This window comes from Petaurus breviceps, unplaced genomic scaffold (genome assembly GCF_028583685.1).
Source record: "Petaurus breviceps papuanus isolate PSGF00001 unplaced genomic scaffold, PetGlider_PUasm1.0 90842, whole genome shotgun sequence".
Classification (NCBI taxonomy): domain Eukaryota; kingdom Metazoa; phylum Chordata; class Mammalia; order Diprotodontia; family Petauridae; genus Petaurus; species Petaurus breviceps.
In genome coordinates, this window is record NW_027187358.1 from 14880373 (window position 1) to 14904849 (window position 24477).

A 24477-nucleotide genomic window follows, 5' to 3' on the forward strand; every position below is an offset into this window, starting at 1 on the left:
ATTTGGTTTCAATGGATCAGGAGGAAAATATTACCCTGGGTTTCTATTTATTTCCTCTGAAATCAATAAAAATATAAAACATATACCTAAATTTAGGCCTGGATAGACCATTTTGATTGAGAAGTTAATTCAATTGGCTAATCTGAGAGAAAAAGCAATCAATATTTAATGAGTCAAGATTGAACTTACATGTTTGCACATATATACACATATGCATGTTCACAATATAAATAACAAACATATATGTGTGTATTATATATATATGCATGTATATATATATATATATTATGTGCCTCCACCTGATTCCAAAGCATATTTAAGATGGCAAATGGCTGCATGTAGACAACACTGAATGAAGATAAAATGATCATAAATATAAACAAAGATTTTGAGCTCTGTTGTTGTTGAAATTATGTAATCTAGAGTCTATTGTGATTTTCAGTACGTTTCCAGGTTTGGATCTTTTGTCCTCTGTATAGGACAAACTCTTAGCACATTTTGTCTATTTATTTTATATTTCCAAATGAATAGCTCCTTTCTAAGCATTCTTGATTAAATCGAATTGATGTTATATTGAGTGACTTGAATGACTAAAGTTTCTCTTACTCTCTGTCTTATTTATAAATATTATTTCACTATCTTCTTTGCCTAGAAGCACTCTTGTATTTAATAGTTTCTCCATTTCTTGATCATATGATATGATTTTGTTTTATGGTTTCACTGACTACATATATCCTCAATTATTCTTTTTGAATAAATCTACTTAAATAAAGAAAATATCTAAGTATTTGAAGTATTGTTAATGACTTACCTGTTCATTCCTGAATCTCTACATAGACCTTAACTGTCCTAGAAGTGTACTAGAGAAATACAAATGAATGTCAAATAATTCATCTCAATAGGACTATGAGAGACAATGTGGCAAAATGAATAGAGAGCCAATCTTAGAGTCAGAAAGACCTGTGTTCAAGGTCTCCCTCTAACACATACTGGCTAATTGATCCTGGGTAAGTCAAATAGCCTTTTGGTACTTCAGATAACCTTCTTTAAAAATTAGAAATTGTGTGACACCCTGCATTTAGTAGAGTTGCTCATACCAATGAAATTAGATGTGTGGTTCAAAAAATGTGCTGAGCATACTTGCAAATATATAATGGGAAAAGCTTGTGAAGCAATGAAAATCATTTTCCGGAAATAGGGACATGAAAAAGAAAACCCAATATTGATTGTGGTAGGAGGGAAGGGTGAAAGAAAGAAAAAGAGAACTCTCTTCCACAGAATGAGTAATGCTTAGTATTCCTTAATTAGCTTTTCAAATGGCAAAGACCATCACTTTGCCATCTTTCTTCTGTATCAGTATTAGACCAAAGTCAACAATGGTGGGGTAAAATAAATTGTAGAATTGTACATTTTCAGTGGAAATTCCCTATTTTTCTCCACTTTCTCCTCTATCAAGTCCTTGTTGCCTTCTTTATGTTTAAAATGTAATGCTCAATAAAATCCAGACATTAGCTAAAGGCACTACATAAGTTAGCCTGTTGATATGCTGAAGGATATTTTCATCATACTCTACAATTTTTAGGTTTAGCTATTGTTAACTAAATACATTACTTCTAGCTGAGTTTGAAGGGAGTAGAGTTAGAACTGGTATGTCAAGTCAGAATATTTTTTTTCAAAAATGCAATTTTTAACTTTTTCAAATATTCTAGGCTGACAGGTATTCTAGGCATATTAGAGAGAACTAGTTTCAGTTTATAGATAAGTATAATTTCTAATTAACCTAACAATAGTATAAATCTGTTTTGGGAACATACTTGAAAAGTTCCTTCTCTTAAGCAATTTAAATATTCTCCCTATAACTTTGTTTACACAATTAATTTATTTAACAATCCCTTTCTTCATAGATAGCTATATAATTCAGCTCAGGCCTGTCTGAAGGATGAAACTCTGAATTAGGAAAGACTGAATTAATGAGATTTTATTTTAATAAGAAAAAAAGGTCTAGGGGCGGCCAGGTAGCACAGCGAGTAAGAGCACTGGCTCCAGTGTCAGAACGACCTGGAGATCGAATCCCGGGCTCAGACACTTAGCATCCACCCAGAAACACCTGGCCATGTAACCTTGAGCAAGTTACTTCACCCCGATTGCTTAAAAAAAAAAAAAGGTCTAAAGTTCTAGTAATAAGCTGAATGAATGGATGCATCTAGCAGTATGGTAGGGAGAGAACTCAATGTATTTTTTTTTATTATGTGTCAAGGCTCATCAGAACTGTGAACTTGCAAAATTTTAATCTTATTATTTCTTTAAAACATTCACTGAAAAATTATTTTCCATCTTAATTTTGAAGGCATTAACATTTTAGAACAATGCAAATATCTTCCAACTGCTGAGTTAGGAGTTCAGAATTCATTGTCAGTTTTCAATAAACTTAGAGGTAATAACATTATTGAGAGCAATGCTTCCTTTTCGAAGAAAAGAAGCAACCCTCCCCTCCTCACCAATATCATCCTTAATGAAAATCTTCAAGGTATTTTTCACAAAAATAAGACGTTCATTTCCCAGGCAATGATTGCAGAAGGTAAAAACTTCTGAAGACTTTGACCCTTCATCCCACCATTCATCTTTCCCTCCTCCATCATTTTACACAAAGAAAACATCCTCTTCAGGATAAAACAACCAGCTAATTGGAAATGTTGGTCAGAAAAGAGCAGTTCTCCCTTTCTTTTGTATTCTCTAGCTCTTCCTTCCAAACTTTTTGATTCTTTCTACCAACATTCGCTTTCCTTATTCCTCATCCAACTCTTTCAGCAAGGGAAGTGGACAAGAATAAACTTTCTTCAATATGACATTTATTTGGAACATAATAATAATTCAGTTACAGTTATGGGTGATAGTGAGATCTCAAGTGTGACTATTCTACTGAGTGACTGATATAGAGTAAAGATTGATATAGGGTAAAATCATGGAAACTGAGGAGGTTAATTAACGTACGTGGGAGAACACAGCAAAATATCTGGGACATTTTGTTGTTTCTGTTCATGTAATCGTGTGAACATGAGTAAATAAATAAAAATGGTCTAAATTTCTTTTTATCCTATAATTCTTTTATTCATAAACTTGTGTGGCCTTAAATGTAAACAAGCTAAACCTCCAAAAATTTCTTTTTATAAAAATTCCTTAAAAGTTATACTTTTGATGAAGTAACACTGGCCTTCCCTTAATTTAGTTCCCATTACTTAAATTCTTTTTGTCCTATTCATTTACCTGGAACACACCAATCTCCTTCAGGCAACATAGACTCATGTTTTTTTTTTCAATATTTTTCTATTGCTTTTCTACCCTTCAGGTCTTAATTTATTTAAGTTTCTTTTGGAGGTTATTTACCTTCCCTCTTCTCTTTCTTAGGCCCTTTTGGCTTAGGCCATTGGCTCAATTTTCTATATTTATACTCCTTTATGCACTTTCCTTTTCATCTACTCATTTCCTTAGGTGATGGACTCTACATCCCACTCTCTTCGGTAGCTTTTCCAAGCCTTTATAGCCCTCCTTAGACATCCCAGCTTTCCCCTCCCCTCTCAACTGATAATTTTACCTCATATTTCAATGAAAAAATATTAAGGCCATTTTCTAAGAGTTGCCTTTTATCCCCTCTTCCATCTCCCATTACTCAGATACTATCCTCCACTACCTCCTCACATGAATAGGTAGCCATTTTCCTTGTCAAGGAAAACCTTTCTACATGCATAAGTGGTCCCTTCTGATCCCATCTTCTCCAGATTACTTCCTCTATCATCACACTCTCTCATGCCTGCTAACTCTGGACATCCCACAGAGTTTTGTCCTGGGCCCTCTTCTCTTCTTCCTCTGTATTATTTCATTTGGTGATCTCATCAACTCCAGCAGTTTCAATGATCATCTCTATGCTATTTTTCAAGCCCTAACCTCTCTCTTGAACTGTCTCTCATCTCCAACTGCCTATCAAATATCTTGAACTAGATGTCCCATAATAGCTTAAAATCAACATCTCCAAAACTTAACTCATGACATTAATTTCTGAATCTTTCTGACTTACCTGTTACTATCAGAGATACCATTACATTACTTACTGTCACTTTGGCTTGCAACCTAGGTGTCATGCTCAACTCCTCACTTTTCCACACACTGTTGGCAAGTCCTACTGATTCCCAACATTTTACAGCATTTTCCCTTATATGCTTCCTTCTTTACTCAGACACTGTCATTATCCTAGCAAAGCTCCTGTTACTTCATGCCTAGATTATTGTGAAAGCCTTTTGGTTGGTCTGCCTGCTTCATGTCTCTCTCTAATCCAGTTTATCCCCCATTCATCTATCAAAGTAGTCTTACTAAGGCACAGATCTGACCACATCATTGTCATTCTCAGTAAATGGCAATGGCTTTCTATTACCTCCAAGGTCAAATATGAGATCCTCTGTTTGACTTTGACACCCTTTATAACCTTTTACTTTCTTCACTTTCCAGTTTTCTTAACTCTCCTATCTGTATTCTGTGATTATGACCTTTCTCTCCTTGCTACTCTTGATAGACAACACTCCCTCTTCCAACCCTTTACACTTTCATGGTCTAATTCTCATGCCAGGAATGCTGCCTCCTCACTTCTGTCTCCTGGCTTCCTTGATTTACCTTGTCTTAGCTAAATCCCACCATATACAAGAAGTCTTTCCTGTTCTCCTTCATTGCTAGTGCTTTTACATGGGGATTGTCTCCGATTTATCCTGTTTATAACTTATTTGTATATAATTGTTTGAATAGGTCATGAGCTACTTTTCTTTGTGTCCTCAGTGCTTAATACAATGCTTCATACACAGTAGTAGGTGTATAGCAAATGCTTGTTGAACTGTTATGTTGATAGAAAAATCTTGATCAACATGAAGCTATTATTATCTGGGATGTACCGAAGACAACTAGAGAGATGTGCTTTTCAAAGACTAGCTCTTGGCCTTTAGAGTCATACTCAAAATATTTTATTTGTTGCATTTGAACAAATATTATTTTCCCCTCGCATCTTCTTAAGCAGTCTGCTGCCAATGCAGCAAGATGAAAGAAATCTAATATAGTTTAAATGCTACTGGTTGACATTTCTCATCTTTTTATTACTTTCCCATCTATATCAAGATAAGAAAAGGGGGTAATAACTGATATCCAGACTACCTTTTCATCTGGTAATAAAATGATAATACATGAATTTTATTATCCACTTGAGCAATCCATCAAAGAACATTTTCAAGTAACATAGCTTTCTTTTCTACATTCTAGCCAAATAGAGAAGTTAAGCATTTGTAGATTAAGATTCCTTCTCTTTTCCATATTTAGAAACTGAGTAGTAAATACAAGCAATTGAAATCTACTACTAGACACTTTTATGGGAAATTATTCATGGACTTAATTTTAATAGCATTAGCTTTTTGTAATACCATAAACATTTGCTAAACTGCTAAAGTTTGACTACTTTTATAAGTTACTGCCAATTATTTTTTGTTTGAATTTGATAAACTATATTCCAGGAAATTTGAAAGAGTCCAAATATGTCTTGAAGGTGAAAAGAAAACAGACATGCTCATGTGTATGTGTATATATAAATATGCACAGGATTGTGCTTCAGGCATTCCAAACTGTCTCTTGGGAGCAGATTTGTTAAATTTTCAGTGTAAGCATTTACATCCCAGAAATTTGTGAAGTCTCAAGTTAGGATTTTATTTATTTCTTTAGACTTATAAAAGTGATGAAGGAAATGTTACTAAGACAAATTGAATTTAAGTATGTTGCATCTACTTTTTTCTCCTGAGAGCTGGTTGTTAAATATTTAAGAGCACACTCCTCCATTTATGTGTAGGTGTATGTGTATTTATATTTATATGTTAAAAATCTATGAAAGCCAAATAAGGCTTGGTAAATAAGGGGCAGAGGGGGAATTAGAAAAGTAAAGGTTACAGAGGGAGGAAATAAAGGGAAAAGAAGACAGAATAGCTTAATATGAAGAAGAAAGGTAGTGTGGTAGAAAAAAGAAAGAGAAGAAGATATGGGGAGATTAGGAAAAGAATGAAGAGATAGAAAGAAGATAGATGCTTAATGAAAAAAGAAACCTTCTTAAAAGAAAGTCATTTGAGGGGCATTGGTCAGAATCAGACAATTACAATGCAAAATCTAGGCCCGAGGCTTTTTTTGTCTGGAAAGGTGTATCAGATCTTGGCAGGGTTGTGTGTCACGCAAAGAAGAAACAATTTTATGGTAGTTGGTGAGGGGAAATTTGTATTCCTAACACTAATTTGAGATAGCACTAGACATCTGTTTCATATTTAAAGGAGCTGGTTATGTGATATGAATATAGACAGTTCTTAACCTATATTTGATAGGACTAAACTAGATATTCAAATCTACTAAATGGGTAAATATCAAATTATAACACTAAAATCTTTAAGGGGAGAATAAAAGGGAACTATGAGTACGATTCGGATCAAACACTGAGAGATTGGAGAGATCTCAGAATTATATTACCAGGGACCAAAATGAGGGATGAAGAGGAGAAAGAGCACCTTTAAGGTTACACAGGTACTAAGTGTCTGCCAAAATTGGAAGCCGCGTCCTCTCATTCAAGACCCATTGCTCTTTTTATTATATGATGATGCCTCCAAATTTGGGACAAACATTTTAAAGTAACAGCAATAAACAATGTAGTGAGTATTCTCCGAGAGATGTATTATGGAGATTAAGCTGTGGAAACATTTATCTGTACCACACCATCTTGAGAATTCTGGCTCAGAGAATAACAGCAAGAAATTATTGAACACTACTAATTCATAATCAGTGGTAATTTATACACAACTCTGGCCAAATTTTACTTTGGACTACCTATGAGGGAGAAAATCTCATGTTAACAAGATTGCAGAGGAAATGTTTAAACCTTTTTTAAGATAATAAATTTGTATAAATAACAAGTCAGCCATCATTTACCTAAGATAACCCATGGGATAATTATATATGATTCACATTTTCCCACTATTTGTTAATCATTGATTGGTATTTTTGTAGTTATCTGAAAACAATACCACTTTTTTGATTTCAGGAGAATTTTTTTTCCTATTTAAAATATTCTGAACTCTACTAATATCAAGTAAAAAAAGAATTCTATATGAAACTGTAATTCTCTATTAATTTCTTTTTAATGACTATGTTTCTCATAAAATATTTTATATAGATTCCCCTTATGATTAATACAAGGTATCATGGTTTGGTAGCATTTTTTCCATGAATCCTTTAATGATTCAATTTCATCTTTCTGATTATGAAAAGCTCCATAGGTGTTTAAGGAACTTGTAGAATAAAGAACCTCTCTCATTTTCATTCAAATGTCATAGCTATATTAGGAATGTCCATGAGATTATTTGGTCAGGAAAAAGCATCTTTCTGAATACTTGATAAAAAGAAGATGAAAGGCGATATTCTGATTTGGCATGCAAGGAGCCCCTCTATCTATTTCATGTTCTCAGACCCACCATGACAATGGTATTGGGGAGGACAAGGCATATAATCTCACTCTGATAAGTCAAGTAGATTGCAAGTTCCAAATGCCAGACACGTTTAGACAATGACAAATGATATAATTCACATAAAAGAACTCTGTTTGGCCTGGGAATGTGTGAAATAATGGTCAGTTTGTAATCTAAACTATCAAAGCTGACATGTCACCTGTTAATAGAGAAAATGCCTTTTTTTTTTTAAAAAAAGGCTTCTCTCAAAATAGGAAAGTGAACTCAATGTGGGAAGGGCAACAGAGTCCATTATACCATTCTGAAGTTTTTGACTGTTATTATTTTCTAGTCAGAATAAATGGTGGCAACTCAGGACCTGCCAAATAGAAATACAGCATGAAATTTAAATTTGCTCTTTCCCTAGGGAAAGTGACAAAGGGATCTTTCCTCTTTGCAATTCCTAAAGGTTTCAGATATTGAATTTGAGTGCCAAATACAGGGCTGATAGAAATCTCTGGAAATCTAAAAAGCCCATGTGTGTGCCCAGATACTCCTCTGCCCTCCTGCTTTCCCATCATGCCATTTTCCCCAATTTATCATAAAATCTCTGAAAATAGAAAGATCTGAATTTTAGCTTTTTATTTTTTCCTGATGAAGGAACTTCTTACTTCCTATTAATGTAGATAGCAGGAAAAGTGTTAAGAAGTAGAGGAAGCAGCAGAGAGATTTCTGGAGGAATGGTAGATGGAGGCAAATGAGGAAATTTAATTATAGAAGTTCTTATTAAAACTTGGCATCTTAAATTTTAACATTGCATTCTCATTTTGAATTAGATCTATAATTGATTTTAATTTTTTCTTGCTTTGCATTATGGTATTTTATTATAATTTTTTTCTTTTTTTGTTTTATGGTTAAGCTAATCTCACAAAACCTTTGCTGAGATTTCTTTCTTTTTTTCTGAAAAAAAGACAGCCATGAATCTATAATTCAATAAAGGTACATATGTCTTCTAGGTTGCAGAAAATCATACATGTCTACAATCCTGTCTTTTTTCAGTGGTTGGTGCCGGACAAATAATTTTCTTTTAAATCAGAGAGCAAAACAAGAAAATAGCAGGTTTATCTCAACATTGAAGGAATTGTATAATGAATTTTATAACAAAGACAAAGATGAAATAATAGAAAATACCAACGATGAAATGCCAGGAAAATATAGAGAAAAGAAGTAGGTTTAGTAAGGAGAGAAACTTAAGTTTTTCCCACTAGTACCCAAATGAGGAAAAGAATATTTAACAAAAGGAATAGATAATTTTTAAAAGATATGAATATCAAAAAGCATTGTTTTTTCATATATATATATATACAACATAGAATTCATAGACTTAAAAATTCTTAATTTCATCAATAGTTCTATTTTTCATTAGACAGATGTTTTAAAATCAAGGTTATTAATTCTAAGAGTTGTTATGTGTTTATTCTAAATTAAAATAAATTATTATATACAAAACTGAAATGTCTAGAAAAGAACATTCTTTTCTGACATGAATGGATTTTCTTTAAATTCTGAAGAAATACAGATCATCTGCTTGATTTGCAGAGGGAAAGTATTTACTGAGAAAAGATACTTTGTGAGAGCCACTATGGTCATGGGGAGCACTGGAGCAAAAGTAGAACTGTGAGATTAGGCCGAGAAACTATTTTTTCTTTCAAAAGAGGTAGAGGGTAGTAGCAAATACATTTGTCACCTACCAAGGAATTTTCGTTATGGGATTTTTAACAAGTGACAGCAAGTATACAGTTTACCAGTTTAATTAATGCTTCAGTCAACTTACTAAATTTGAGAGGTTATTTTAAGAAAAGTAATAAAAAGTGAAAAGTAAACCATTTTAAGGGCAATCAATGGAATTTCAAATGGCTAATTTAATAATCACTTTTGCTTCTGTATTAGGAAAGTTTTGTTTTTGTTGCTTTTTTTCACTTGAACTAATATAAAACCTGTTTTTTGTTCTTATTCAGATAATTTATTGATGAATAGATGTATGGTCAATGATTTTGATATTTGGACCCATGGACTTTCATTCATCATTGATTCACTAAGGTTAAAGAAAACATTTTGGTCTACTATCTCAAAAAAAAAAGGATGGATAGTTTACTAGTACCATTAAAAAAAAAGACAAACTTTAAATGTTAATATCAGTTGTGTCTATAATATAGTCGACAAAATCTCAAGAATAAAACTAAAAAAAAGTATTCAATGATGTAATATTACTCAAAGACAGTCTGTAAATGATACAGACTCCAAATAAAATCACAGTCCATTCTCCTTTCATGTGCTATAATCCAAATTTTAAATAAGCTTCTTTCCATGCATCTACTTTCTGACATAATCATTGGCATGCATATCACCATAATAAATGTTCAAATTTAAAGGTGTTTTTATAGCTATATGATTAAGGTGTAAAAATCCATTATGTAAATTTAATTTTTGACATGGAAACACTTTAAAGATTCTATTGATAACAGACTTAGAAAGATAACTTTCTTTCTAAGTCTTTTTTTTTAGGATAATTCATAAAGGAAGCCACAAAACCATGGGAATTAAGGGACTCTGACTTCAATAAGAAATGTGAGGTAAAAAATAAGAAATAGGAAGCTCACAGGACCATAGATTTATAATTGCAAGGGACTTTAGGGGTCATACAGAACAATGTTCTCTTTTTGTACATAAGGAGAAATAAGTTTCTTGACTGAAATTACTCTGGTATCTGGTCATTCATGAAAAGACTAGAAACATCAACTAGAAGTAGACAAATTATAATACCACTTCTACAAAGGGATGAATGTACCATCTCTGTAGTTGGTTTTTACAGAATTCTTGTCACCTTCTTTCTCACTGAAACTTAAGAAGGATCATGAGAAACTGCTCAATTAGAGAAAGATCACAATGAATTTTTACACCTATAGGATGAGTTGGAGTACTTCAAGAGTGAGGTAATGGTTTTTTGGAAACTCTACACATCACTTTATTTTTTTCAACTAGCTTACATCATTTTATAATGGAGGAATAACATTTTAAAAATTTTGAATAGGCACTTACTGGAATTACAGTTAATCCTGATACAATCTAGATGGGGAAGAATAGATGAAAAATGAAAATTTATCCTTCAAGGTAATAGCTGCAGACATCCAATAAAATCACAGTCCACCCTTCCGGGGACAGACACATGCAAATATGGCCACTCCATGTCATTTTTCTTTACATACTGCTGTAACCCAGAATTATTGCCATAAAACTTCACTGTTGAAACAACAATAAAAGGTAAAAAATGGCCAATTTCAAACAAAGCTACATGGTGACAAATCTAAGTGAAGAAATCATTCTTAACAGTCAAAGATGCTTGACTTAGCCAGGCTGCAACTTTTTTCCCATCTGTGAAAGAACAGAGAGTTGGTCTCCATGTAATTAAAAAAGTGCTCCGTCACAATGGGGTAGAGAGCAGTCCCAGCTAGGCTCAGACATCTGGGACCTCTGAGATCCAGTATCCCACAAAGGCTTCCAGGATTTTTCTGAATGGAAGTTCTTAAATAGAATAAGCTGTAATCACTTCCTTTAGCAACTAGGGTATTTCTTATTCTACATATATGGATGGACACAAATTATTGCCACATAATTATAGGTGGGATTCTATGGTTTATGTTAATAGGCCAAGGAAAGGCATCCTCATGTGTCATTGGCACTCAATGGGGTACACTTTCTTCAGCTTACCCAAGCCTTTACTCCCACTCAGATCTTTTCTTTCCCACTGGTCTCTTTTCATATTTTTTCCTCTCTGGCAGGCTAACAATGTGATTTTTGTGTGAAAATTGCTCTCGAATAATAATTGATTACTTAACATTTTAAAGCATATCCAATAAAGCAAATTGTTTCTGGTTACTACATACTATATTAATGGACAGTGAATTTTTTAAAAGGGCATTTGGGATGATTTTTTTTGATGTGTGTGTGTGTTTTTAATGCCTTTGGGGAGCATGAAAAATAGAAACCTAGATTCTGTTTCCATATAGCTGAGTTTGTCATGTGTCGTCAACCGCATCAGAAAAGTGGTTGCAAACAGCCAGGGACCAGCACTTACACAACTCTTTCCACAGAATGCTTTGCTGAGGGAGGATCTATCCCCATTTAATGAGGACACAGAGTAGGAGTTTTGTTGTTCTTTATTTAAAGTAGAACTCCTTTAAAGTTGTTTTTTTTTTTAATCATCATGTAGTAATCAAATGGTGCCACTAGAGGGAACTCTAAGAGAACAGTCAAGAAAAAAGCAGTTCATAGGTTGACTTTTCCTTGCTTTTCCAAAGTATTCAGACTCTACATATTTTACTTTTTATTACCTACCATTACCTAGCACAATTTGAGGATTTCGGTGGGATTTTCATATCTTGTATACCTCATGACACAGTGCCATCGTTCTTAACTAAGGACTTCAAAAAATGAAAAACAACTTACTGTTTTCTTAAACCTAAGCCATTCTTAATTTAACTTTCTTTTGCATTCTCATTACTTTTGTATTTCCATTTTGAAATCATAAGCAAAGTAGCACAGCCTATGAGTTTAGAACCACAAGAAAAATATACTGTAAGTACAGTAAAACCTCATGCATTTGGACCCCTCCAATTTGGAGCTGGTAATTATCTTTATAAACCTTGGGTATGCTTCCTTTTGCATTATCTAGGAAGAAATATTTGTTAAGGGAATCACCACCTTCTACAAGATTTAAACAAAAATCTTTCGCCTACCTACGAAATCAAAGTTCTCCAGTATTTTAAAATATATATGCATATGTAGTTTCATTTTAAAAAAGAGGGTAATTAGAAACAATTCTTATCTAATCATTAAAACAGTTCTAGTTTGGCCTGTACTTGACAGCATCTTATTATCTGTTAGTTTACATGCTTGTCCTTGAAATCAAAACAGTTGAATACAGTCTATAAATTAGACTTTTTTATTTTCAATTTTTTCCTTACAAAATTAACCATATATGTGAGGTTTTACTGTAGTTAACTTAGAAGTGTTCTTTATAAATTCTAAATTAAACCAGGAAAGCATTATTTTTCTGTAGAAGAGTCTGTGTTTTTAGTGTTCACATGGCTGTTTGCTCAGGGCCGCAGACTTTGGGCATTGAAGGGTTGTGGGTTATCTTTTGATAGCAAAATACCACCACACAGTAATTCAAAACAGAGAAGATGGGTTACTACCTTGTCTGACTGTTCAAAGGAAAAGCCCATCAGAGAAGAGAGTACCAAAGCACTAAAAGAAAATCAGATATTTGGTATATGGGATACTTATAAAAAATAGATTGACCAACATTCAAGTGCAACAGTGAATTAAATGTAATTAATTGAAAAATTTATGTTTGCAACACTCAAAATAATTATATATTTCCTTAGAAATTACAAGATAAATTGGGCTCTCCTTTTGAGAACACTCAACGAGGTAATAGGAGCTACACTATGACAGGTTATGTTAGGCTGAGTTAAGCAAACCAAAAAGATGCAAAAGTAAAATTTTAAAGAAAAACATAAAAATAACTTTAAAAAATGGAAATTAGATCATTAAATGTGTTTACTTCCCATAGCAAACAGGCTGCTAAGTGAATGATTGCAAGCAAAAACAAACCCAGTGAAAAATGTTAGTTCAATGGGGGAAGGGAAGTTGTTACCTAGGTTGACCGTCAGTTTCACACGCCCTGCATCCAGCTCTAAGCGGAGAGTATCAGCAGAATCTCTAGATGTGGTTGCCATTAGAATGCCATAGGCCCGCTGGGATCGGAACCTTAAGGACACATCCTCTGCTTCTGTGTGCATCACCACAGGAAGTTGGATTTTCATAAACATACTTCCATCATAACTTAAGACTGTTGCCTCTGCAGAAAGGGGAGAAAGTAAAATTGTCTTTATTGGTTTAGTTCACTTGTACTTTTCAAAGGAAGAAAGGTCATACACTAGAAATGTGCCCAATTCACACTGAATGTGTGAATTTAACCTTTTTTTTTCAGTTATCAAATTCTCAAAATTGAAAAGAAAATTTCACATTAGTAGACTTCATATGGAAGTGTGAGACTGACTTTATTTTGCTTTTTTTTTTTTTGGAGGGCAATTGGGTTTGAGTGACTTGCCCAAGGTCACAAGGCTAGTTTTTGTGTTAAGTGTCTCAAGCCAGATCTGAACGCACATCCTCCTGACTCCAGGGCTGGTGCTCTATTCACTGGAGACTGACTTATTATTGTTAATAGTATGCATTTCAAGGACCACATTAGGATAAAATTTCCAATGACTAAAATGAAAGAGAAAATGGCATAGCAGTCAGAATGCTTCACTAGAAGTAGTCTGGGGATTAAGATTTCATTTCTCACTTTGCCACTTAGTGGGCAACTTTGAACAAGTCACTTACTTTGCTAAGAATCAGTTTCCTCCTCAGCAAAATGTAGAGATTGAGCTAGAACATTTCTATAATCTCCTCAAGCTCTAAAAGTCCAAGATTTTAGGAATATTTCTTCAATGATCCATACAATATAAAGCAGGAAGATGTTTCAGAGCCCATCTAATCCACATTCTTCATTTTATAAATGCAAAAACTGTGATCCAGCATATTGAAGTGACTTGTCAAAAGTTACATAACTAAAAAGTAGCAAAATGACATTTGAAAACATGTCATCTGACTCAAAATCTATTGCCCTGACCTGTATTTCATAGCTGCCTCTAATCACTTTGGTGAGTACTGTTGATCCATAGGAACAAAGGAAAGAAGGAAAGATTGCCTTAACTGTATCCTTTCTAAATCCTTTTCTACATTACTAAGTAGAAATGGCACCATCCTTGCCAAGGTGTTGCTGCCCCATTTCTCTGAAAGAAAATAATTACCCCTAGAAGGTGGTGATAAACACCTACCCTAGAAGAAGTAGATTTAGGAGTATGGAGGAGCTATAACATTAACATTACCATTTTAGTAGAATTTTTGAGGGTGTAAATTTGGAAAGTATTAGCAAATCAGCACCTGGAGAAGTCCCACTTATTACAGAGCCACTGGTCATAAATTGAAAAGCTATTTTCTGAAAAGAGACCATAATTTACACCCTATGGGTGTCAAACTTTGCAAAACAAATATGAGTGGCTTTAGGTAATGCTATGTAACATCTTAGAATAGAATAGAATACAAGAAAAAACATTTGGAAATTAAATTAATTCATCAATGATTAGGTATTAAACCACCTATCTGAAAACACAGATTCCCAAGATTTTAGAGTTAGGACTGCCAAGTGGCCACCTGGTCTAAATTGTAGCTGAATAAGCATCTCTTCTGAACCAAAACCAAAAAGTTGACATCCTTCATGTTTCACTTGAAGAACTCCAAGAAGAGGAAAAACAATAGCTCCCAAGGAAGCCCATTCTATTTTTGTATGGCACAAATTATTAGGATATTTTCCTGACATCAATGTTAACATAATGATAAGCTTTTCAGATGTAATTATATTTATTAGCAGGTTTGTATTTTGGGCATATGGCTTCTCAAGTATATTTTCCAAAAAAGATAAAAAGGCCACTCACTCTGAAACTTACATTTTGTTGAATAGAATCCATAATAAAATGTTCGCTCTTTAAATCATTTTTAGTTGATTAAAATAGTTTATCCATGAATTATATCATCAGAGATTGTCAAGGATAATAGAAAGTATTTAGCAAAACTACATCCAACAATTGTCATATCAGGTAGATCAATTGCAGTGTTCATAAACATTAATTTAAAAAATAGTTAATTTTAATTAATTTAAAAATTAATGATAAATTCAGTCACATTAACTTGTTATCAACTAATTTTTCAAAATAATCAGGTTTTCAACTGATTTACATTACTTCTTTCCCTCTCTCTTCCCTCCCAAAATCACTTTGTAAATACTGATAATAGTCTAAATCGAAAGTCCTAACAAGAGAGGATTTATATGAAATTAAGAAGTATATCTTCTGTCTTCAGCAAAGTCTGCCTCTACTGCCTTGTATGGCAAATGTTGTCAAAGGCTAAACTGGTGTAGCTAACACTCTGGTAGACCCTCTAAAGCTAGGGTTTTAAGTATGGCCATGGTGATGCATTATGTGGCTGTTGTCCAAGGACCAGCCTAGCTAAGTTCAGAGAGGACTATTTCCAAATTTTTTACAGGGCAATAAATTGCACTAAAGTCAACAGATTTTTTTTAAATATCAGCAACTTTCAAAGCCATCTATTAAATTTTAAAGAAATTTTGATGCTCATTAGTACAGCTAGAACCCAAGCCAGTAGAATTATAGATCCTTTAAGGAAACAAAAGTAAGTTTACTTTAGAAGCTGTAGCTACACAATGCCCAAATGGTCAAAATGACAAAATCCACCCAGTGGACAGTTATTAAATTTATTAAATGTGAAATAATGGTTCCACTTTTTATTCATGGAGTTGATTCAAGTGTTTTGTGAAGATCGAAAATGTTTTTGCTTAATGTAGATCCAAACTTATTCTACCCTTTACATGTGTGATATTAGGATTACTTGATAATTAGATTATAAAATCATAGACTTAGACTGGACCTTAGATTTCATGTAGTCCAACTATCCCCTTCTACAGATGAGGAAACTCAGACCCAAGGAAGATGAGTGATCAAGTTCACACAGGGACCAAATGACAGGATTAAAGTTTAAACTTATCTCCTGATTTCAAATTCACCAATCTTTACTCATATTACATAGGATCCACCCACAATATTAATTTACATCTGTATAGTGCTTTAAGATTTATAAAATGCTTTCATTACACTAACTTTATGAGGTATATACTATAAATACTATTATTCTAAGTTTACAGAGGGAGATAGAGGTTCAGAGACTTATTACATGTATTCTCTAATATCATGTGGCTAATAGGTATCTGAGGTGGGATTTGAATTCAGGTCTCTTGATTATGATTAAGAACCACAACCAAAATCCCTGAGGGGAAGATGGAGTAATGTTACCATTTGGAAACTATCCTACATTCTAACTGATGCTCATGATTACATTATCAATTAAAACTGAGCGATGGGGGTTTGTTGGAATTCATTGGGATATGGTGAGATTGGTGATAGGTATGGCCCAGTGTAGAGGATATTTACATCTTTAGGGGTGGCTAGGTGGTGCAGTGAATAGAGTACTGGCCCTGAAAGTCAGAAGGAACTGAGTTCAAATACAGCCTCAGACACTTAATATTTACTAGCCGTGGGACCTTGGGCAAGTCACGTAAGCCAAATTGTCCTGCCTTCCCCCCCTCCAAAAAGTAGAAAAAAAAAGAATAGCCCCTTTAGTGGCAGAAGGCAAATTTTTGTAATAGAGCATATCTTCTACTATAGCTGAGGCCAGTAAGCCTTGACTGACTCTTTAATGATTCATCTTTAATGTGACCCTTGAAAGCTCTCTTGAGAACCATACTTCTACATAGTCATGTTTGAAAATAGGTAGATATGGCTATAGATACACCCTTTATTTACTACACTGAATATTACCCTGATGGGAAGAGAGAAAAGGAGAGAAACACAATGATGAGATGGAGGAGGGAAGGAAATAAGGAAGGAAGGAAGTGAGAAAGGAGGGAAGTGAGAAATGAAGGAAGAAAGAAAAAGAAAGCAGGAAGGAAGGAAGGAAGGAAGGAAGGAAGGAAGGAAGGAAGGAAGGAAGGAAGGAAGGAAGGAAGGAAGGAAGGAAGAAAGGAAGGAAGGAAGGAAGGAAGGAAAGAAGCTTTACTCTGAAGTTGGAAAAAGTACTGATTACTTTTTAGCAGCACAGCTTAGTGGAAATAAAAAGGGATTTGGTGTCAGGAAAGGTTTGGGTTCAAATTTCATCAATGATAGGATCTGTATAACCATAAGCAAGTCACTTAACCTCTCTGAGCTACAGTTTGCTCATCTGTAAAAGGAGGCAATACTCACAATACTTTACTTCAAAGGCTGTTGTGAGAATCAAATCAAATAATATATGTAAAATGCTTTCTGAAACAAAATGTTATATAAATGCCACCTATTCACCACCACCACCACCTCCTTCTCAGAAGAATGAATGATTTCTCTCTCTTGTTCCCAAACCAACAGCCTAAATCTACAGAGTATTTTTAAAGCATTTGGATGAAAAGTTTTAGTTAGACTGAGTTAATTTCATATCATAAAGGGAAAAAAGCTGGACATTTGATGATATTGACCCACTTTCATGCTGAAAATTTAAGCATTTTGTAAATAAAGCCTTTTATCCACAATTTCAGTGAAAGATATCTCATTTTCTAAAAGGAAAATGCTTTTTATTTTGTAAATAATCCTGAATTTCTATAGTATAAATATAAGAGATTAACATGGAGTCATGTTTATTCATAATAAAAAATAGGAAAAAATACACAAGTAACCTTTGACACGTTTAAAAGCAGCAGATGAAATAATAATTGTGTGTTTTATATATAAACATATAACAAAACAGGCACTACCCATCCATATAACTTTAATTTTTTTTTTACATATGCCAAAAACTGACAAAAATGTAAGTGTAATTCTACATGATTCATAACGATGAGAGTATTTACTTGGAAAAGCAATGGAAACTAGACAAGGATGAAATTGGAAGTTGCCAAATAAATGGTAAATAAAGCCCTGACATTTCAAGATTATGCTATTTGTTTAAAATTAATATTGAGATCATTTTCTAATCTACCTGCGAAAGACAATTATTAAAAAACCTCATTCCAATTAAATATTTCCCTGGGGAACAAAAGGGAAGGGAACAAGGTATTTTCAGCTTTGTCTTCTATGTCTCCTTCCCTCTCGTCGTTAAGTTTGATAAATTTGCTTCTTTGCATTATTCCTTGTTGAAGCCTAAGGTGTACACCTGTGTCAGGCTCTGCCGACAGGCAGTCACATATTGTGATCTACGATGAAAATCAGAGAAGAAGCCAAATTATATTGCTGTGACATCTGTCCCTCCATCTGCTGGAGTTTTCATAAACAAGTAAAATGAGGCTTCTGATTATATTGATGTATTTATTTTACATATAATCAAGAATGGTTTTGAAATGTTAAAATCACCCAAAAACTCTCAGTTTCTCTTTACAAAAAAAAAAGCTTCATCAAAACAGGTGGCAGGAGCCTGGGTTCAATATTGACAACAGTTTGTCATTTTCTGGGGAGTTTTTTCTAATTTGTTTGATGTATATATTTTGAGATGGAGTTTTCCTCGTATATAATTAGCACATAGATTTAGAGGAAAATTATTTTTGTTTATTATAAATACCCTTCAATTATATTAACACAAACCATTCATTTGCCAGTCTTCATTTAGAATATGCTATTCTAACATCACTTCATGTTTTCTGAAAATAACTGTATTATCCATTGAAATGAAAATACCTTGATTTTCCTTTCAGTTCCTTCAATATCTATAACTATATTTAATATCACATGAAAAGGCTTATCTGTTGTTGGCAAAGACCATTAAGTAATAATAATCTATGCAAATTTGTATAGTATTTGACAACTTAAAAACATTTTTGTTCCAACACCTAAGGAAGTTACTCTAAGTTTTTTTTTTTTCCCCAATTTTCCAGATTAAGAAACAACAATTGAGGCTGAGAGAGGTTATGTAATTTGTTCATGGTCACAGAATAGACTCAGAACTCAAACCCAAACTGACTTTCAGATCAGTGTTTATTCTACCTTCCCCCAAGCTTGCCTCTGAAGTAATAACACTGAGTGTGAATATATCTCAACTTCTACTTTTTCCCTTCTTGAAGAGGTATCCATATTGGTATATGACCACAAGGGGTATCAATGTTATATTGAATAGCATGGCATACATTCTGATATGAAATAAGAGAAATAGCAGAAGCCAAGAGGCAGAAGACCTGAGTTTGAGTCCTGCCATGACTCTGGGCACATCAGTTCACCTCAGAGCTCTGCATCTGAAGTCAGGAAGATCTAAATTCTAATGTGGACTCAGACACTTTACTGCTGTCTGCCTCAGTTTCCTCAACTATAATATGGGAGTAAAAAGAGCATGTAAGCTCTATCTATCCCAGTTTCTTCATCTGGAGCATGGCGGGGGGGGGGTAGTGATAATGCCTATCCCCCCCCACGACTGTTGTGAGGATAAAATGAGATAAGCACATTATAAAATGAAAGCACATAATAAATGCTAGTTGTTCTCTATAAACCTAATTTCCTCACACATAAAATGAAGACAAAATAAGCACATTGCTAGAAAATTAGATTACAACCATGGAATTTAGAACTGGATGAGAGAACAGGGGTCATCTAATTTAGTTCCTTCATTTTATAGAAGAACCAAACCTATAAAGGGTGAGAAGGGCAAGCTAACTTCACCAAGGGCTCATAGGTGGCCACTAACAGAGTTGAGGTTGGAATGCAAGTACAAACCTCTCCCCCCCCGCCCCCACACACTTACTCTTCCTGGGTTCAAGCTCTAGTATTTGAGATGGAGTCTCAGACAGGTAACTTTGTCTTTCTTGGCCTAAGTATTTTTACAGGTGAAATGAAGGCCGTATACTAGATGATTTCAAAGGATCATAGATTCAGTTCTATAAGGGATAACTAAATAGATTAAGTGTAATCTTTCATTTTTCAGATAAGGAAGCTGAGGCCCATCAAAATTAATTGACTTGCCCAAGGTCACCTAAGTTAAGATTCAAAAGCTGGTTTTCCAGACTGCAAGTCCCACATTCTTTGCCCTGAAACAAGCTGCCTCTAAGTTTTTTTCTGGCCCTAATTACCTTATTCTATGAAAAGCAGTTTCTTTTTTATTGAAAATTCAATAAGTAGACAATATATCCTTTGCTGACTCAAATATAATGTGGAGAGGCAATGGGCAGAAGCCAACTTTGGTAGTCACAAACCTGGCCTTCCCTTCTACCAACATTTACCAAAATACAAGAAGAAATTAATTCTGAAATGAAAGGGTGCTCAGATTTCACTTGGATAGGCCAGGAAGAAAAAACCATAAAAACCAACAACGTTTCTCTTTACACTGGATGTACAACCAACGTGGCCAGCCACCAGGAAATCAGCAGCAAGATACAGCAACCTGTCAGATGTGGATATGTGCTGAATCCCAGTGATGAAGTTTGCCATTAAATTCTCATTTGCAAATCTGCATATGCTTGCCATCCCTCTTTCTAATTACTGCAATATGTAAATATTCCCTCTTCCCCCCTTTTTGCTAGGAAAAAATACAATGCCTATTTTTATGCTTGCCATATGTAATAGCAGAATATTGCCACAGGGTGGTATACCATACATATTTAACTGAAGGCTTTTGTAATTCATGTGACAGTTCAGTCATGCCCTCTTCCAGTATCACTTAACTAGGAATAAAACAATCTGGAGGCATCAGAATAAACTGGCCCTTGTCCAAAGGAATAAAAGAAAAGCAACATTTTAGGTCATTTCAGTAAGGGCTTTTAAAAATTATTATTAGTAGTATTATTTAAATCAGGCCTATGTTATATCCTAAATACCAGGTTTATTCCTTTTTTTCCTATTTCTCCATCATGTTACATTATTTTTTTTCGTACCCAGAGAACAAAAGGCAGTTTTTTTATTGCCTGTTAAGAGGGAGTAAACTCAGAAATAACTGGCCGTGTAACCTTGAGCAAGTTACTTAACCCCAATTGCTTTAAAAAAAAAAAAAAGAGGGAGTAAACTACACAAAGACATAACCACCTTTGCCAATTCACTGGTGTTGAGATTAGGTTTCTGCTGGCAGAGACAACTCTACTACAAGCACATGAACTTGTCTATTGTCCTGTTCAATTGCACAACACAAAACTGATAATTTCCTGTTTACAGTGAACTGAACATATGCAGAAGGCAACCTGATGCCAGGGAAGGAGGACTGGTTATGGAGTCAAATGGCCTGCGTTAAATGTGACACAGAGCAAGTCCTATAACCCTTCTGGGCTCAGAATAATGTAAATAATTATATATATATATATATATATATATATATATATATATTAATATCAGAATATAGTGTAAAATGAGGGGGTTGATCCAGATGACCCTAAAAGACCCTTCTAGCTCTTCAAAATCTATGATGTTGGGATATTTGTTACCATCAACTGCTTTTCCGTCTTGTAGAGGTAATTGACCAGAGCCATACATTGTTATTCAGTTTCTAGCCATATTTTTTTTTCATTCATAAAGTGAATATATTAACATGTACTCTTTAAAAAAATCAAAAGGTGATAGGATTTTAGATTTTGAACCAGGAGGTGCCTCAGACATGATCTAGTACAACCTTCTTATTTTACAGATGAAGAACTAAGCCCCAGGGAAAGTAGAATGAAAAAGAGGGTAATTGTATGTTATGTTTTTTTTAAGCTGTTAAATATTTTAATGAAAAATATTATTAATGCTCTTCCAAGTATTTATTTGGAATGGAATATAGTTATAGTATATACAGCCATATGCAACTCAATAGGATTATAAAATTGATTTTTAGCAAAATTATTGGTAATGGAAAAGAATGGATTCCCTGCCATCGGGGAAAGGGGTGAAGTGACGGAGGTCTTCACTGGGGCAGAAGAGAGTATGCCCAGTTCTGCTGCTGCGGCTGCCCATTTCCACCTGCAATAGCTCCGAAACTTCTCTTGCCTAACCTCTTAATAACCTCTGTTACTCCTCCAGTATCCTTTACTCTTCTCTCTCCTCCCTCCCAATCCAGTCCCACTATATCCTCCATGCCTTTCACTCTCCTATCATATACACTGAGGAAGGCTGGGAAAAGGTAAGAAAGGAGAAATTTTAACTCTTAACTGATAGAGCAGGACTAAACTCTGGTACACAGCTTCATAAACTGATTCACTGGGCCCAGATACATGATGTATAAGGTATTCTTTAGTGGTAGGCTAGGCTTTAGAAATAGGGCTCCACTGAAGGCTGTAATGTACTTCTTAAAAGTGCATTAATTGTTTTTAGTCTTTCGTTTTCAATGACACCATGATGTGATGGGTGATGTCTTGACTTGTGTGTGAACTGGATTTAAGTGAGGCAGATTACACAAAATTACCTGGTTAACAAAGCTCAATATCATAAATGATCCAGTTAACACTCCAGAAAAACTGCTTTGATGTCTTTCTTTCATAATAAGGGTTGATCACCAGGCCTGGGGGCAGGAAAACTTGATTTCACATTTGGACCTTGATGCTAGCTTTGTGACCCCAGGCAAGTCATTTTAACCTCTGTTTGCCTCAGTTTCCTCAAATGTTAAATGGAAATAATACTAGCATCTACAGCATTGCTGTGACAATCAAATCAGAAAAAAAAAGTAAAGTGCTTAGTAAAGAGCCTGGAACATAGTAGGTGCTTTAAAATGCTTATTCCCTTTCCTTTCCTGATTAAGATAACTGCCTCATACTTTAATTTTTGTGGCCAACATCATTAGTTCATTGGTATGAGATGCCTCCCCATAAGACCATCCCCCTACCAAATCTGATTGGTTCCTTTTCTGCAGTTTATAAACTTAGAGAATTATCTGGGGCACTGAATAGTTACATAACATCTTTAGAATCACACCACCAGTATGTGGCAGAAGGAGTAATTGAATCTAAACTTTTTTTTTCTTTAACTCTGAGGCCAACGCAGTATTTTCTCCCACATTTTAACTCCACACCCTACTCATGTACAGTTTCAATACTATCAATGATGTTCTATGTATGTCTTTGACTAAAATGATTTAATTTTGCAAAGGGAGACAGACAGTCTGGATCTGTGATTTCATCAGTCTGAAGAACTCCCAGTGTGGGAATTCCATCCACTAGTTCAGAATGCCAACCCTTCTGCAATTCTCTGTAACCTATCATTTTAGAGAATTTGTTATTGATACTGAGGTTAAATGACTTACCCCTGGCCACACAGCTAATATTTGCTAGAGTCATAACCTGAACTGAGTGAGGTCTTCTTGCCTCAGAAGCAAGCCTTCCATTCATTACACCATACTTTCTCAAGGGATATTTTCTGTTATTGATATGACCGTTAGTGTCCATAAAGCTAGCTACATACACTCCACTTCATCCCCCATTCTTCTGAATGATCATGGCACAGAGACTATTTCTATAAGTGGTGGCCTTTCTCAGTAAAAGAGACAGTCTCTGTAACCAAAAACACACGTTCGGTTATGTTCTCTGAAATATTCAAAAATCCTGATTTTGTGTTCCAGTGATATGTCCAACTTGTATACTTTCCCAAATGTTTAACGCACTAATAATAATGCCCCAACTTATGCTGTTACTTGGATGCATACCCATGGTATAAATGATTTTATTTATATATAAATGGGTATAGTAATTGTACGGGTATAGTATATAAATGGGTATAGTAATAACAACAAATAACAACCACAATTATAATAAGAGATAACATTTATACAGTGCCTAGCCACTGAGCTAAGTACTTTGTTGCTGCTGTTCCGACATTTCAGTTGTGTCATTATTTGTAACCCCAAATGAAGTTTTCTTGGAAAAGACTCTGGAGTTCTATTGTTGTTTGTTTTTTTTTGTTTGTTTGTTTGCTTTTTTTGCTATTTCCTTCTCCAGTTCATTTTACAGATGAGGAAACTAAAGCAAACAGAGTTAAGTGACTTGCCTAGGGTGGCACAGAAAGTAAGTGTCTGAGGTCACATTTGAACTCAGGTCTTCCTGACGACAGGCCTGGTACTCTATCCACTATACCACATAGCTGTCCTAAATGCATTTGATCCCCACAATAACCCTAGAATTTAGGTGCTATTATCCCCATTTTATCAATGAGGAAACTGATGCAAACAGAAGTTAAATGACTTGTCCATGGTCACACAGTTAATAAGTATCTAAGAGTGGATTTGAACTTGGGTCTTCCTGACTCCAGGACTGATATTCTATCCACTG

The 24477-nt window shown here is 34.5% G+C and overlaps 1 protein-coding gene across 11 annotated transcripts in view; it reads right to left on the reverse strand.

Moving 5' to 3' along the window:
* The window catches only part of NRXN1 (neurexin 1), a 1464789-nt gene that overhangs the window by 796415 nt on the left and 643897 nt on the right, over nt 1-24477 (reverse strand). For 9 of the 11 annotated variants that reach the window (XM_069071685.1, XM_069071684.1, XM_069071683.1 and 6 more), the window contains 2 exons: nt 13225-13428; nt 10605-10631 (listed from right to left, as the gene is read on the reverse strand). In XM_069071685.1, the coding sequence (XP_068927786.1) occupies nt 10605-10631; nt 13225-13428 (231 nt within the window). The remainder of the gene's footprint in view (nt 1-10604; nt 10632-13224; nt 13429-24477) is intronic. The other 2 variants (XM_069071680.1, XM_069071678.1) reach the window with 1 other exon arrangement.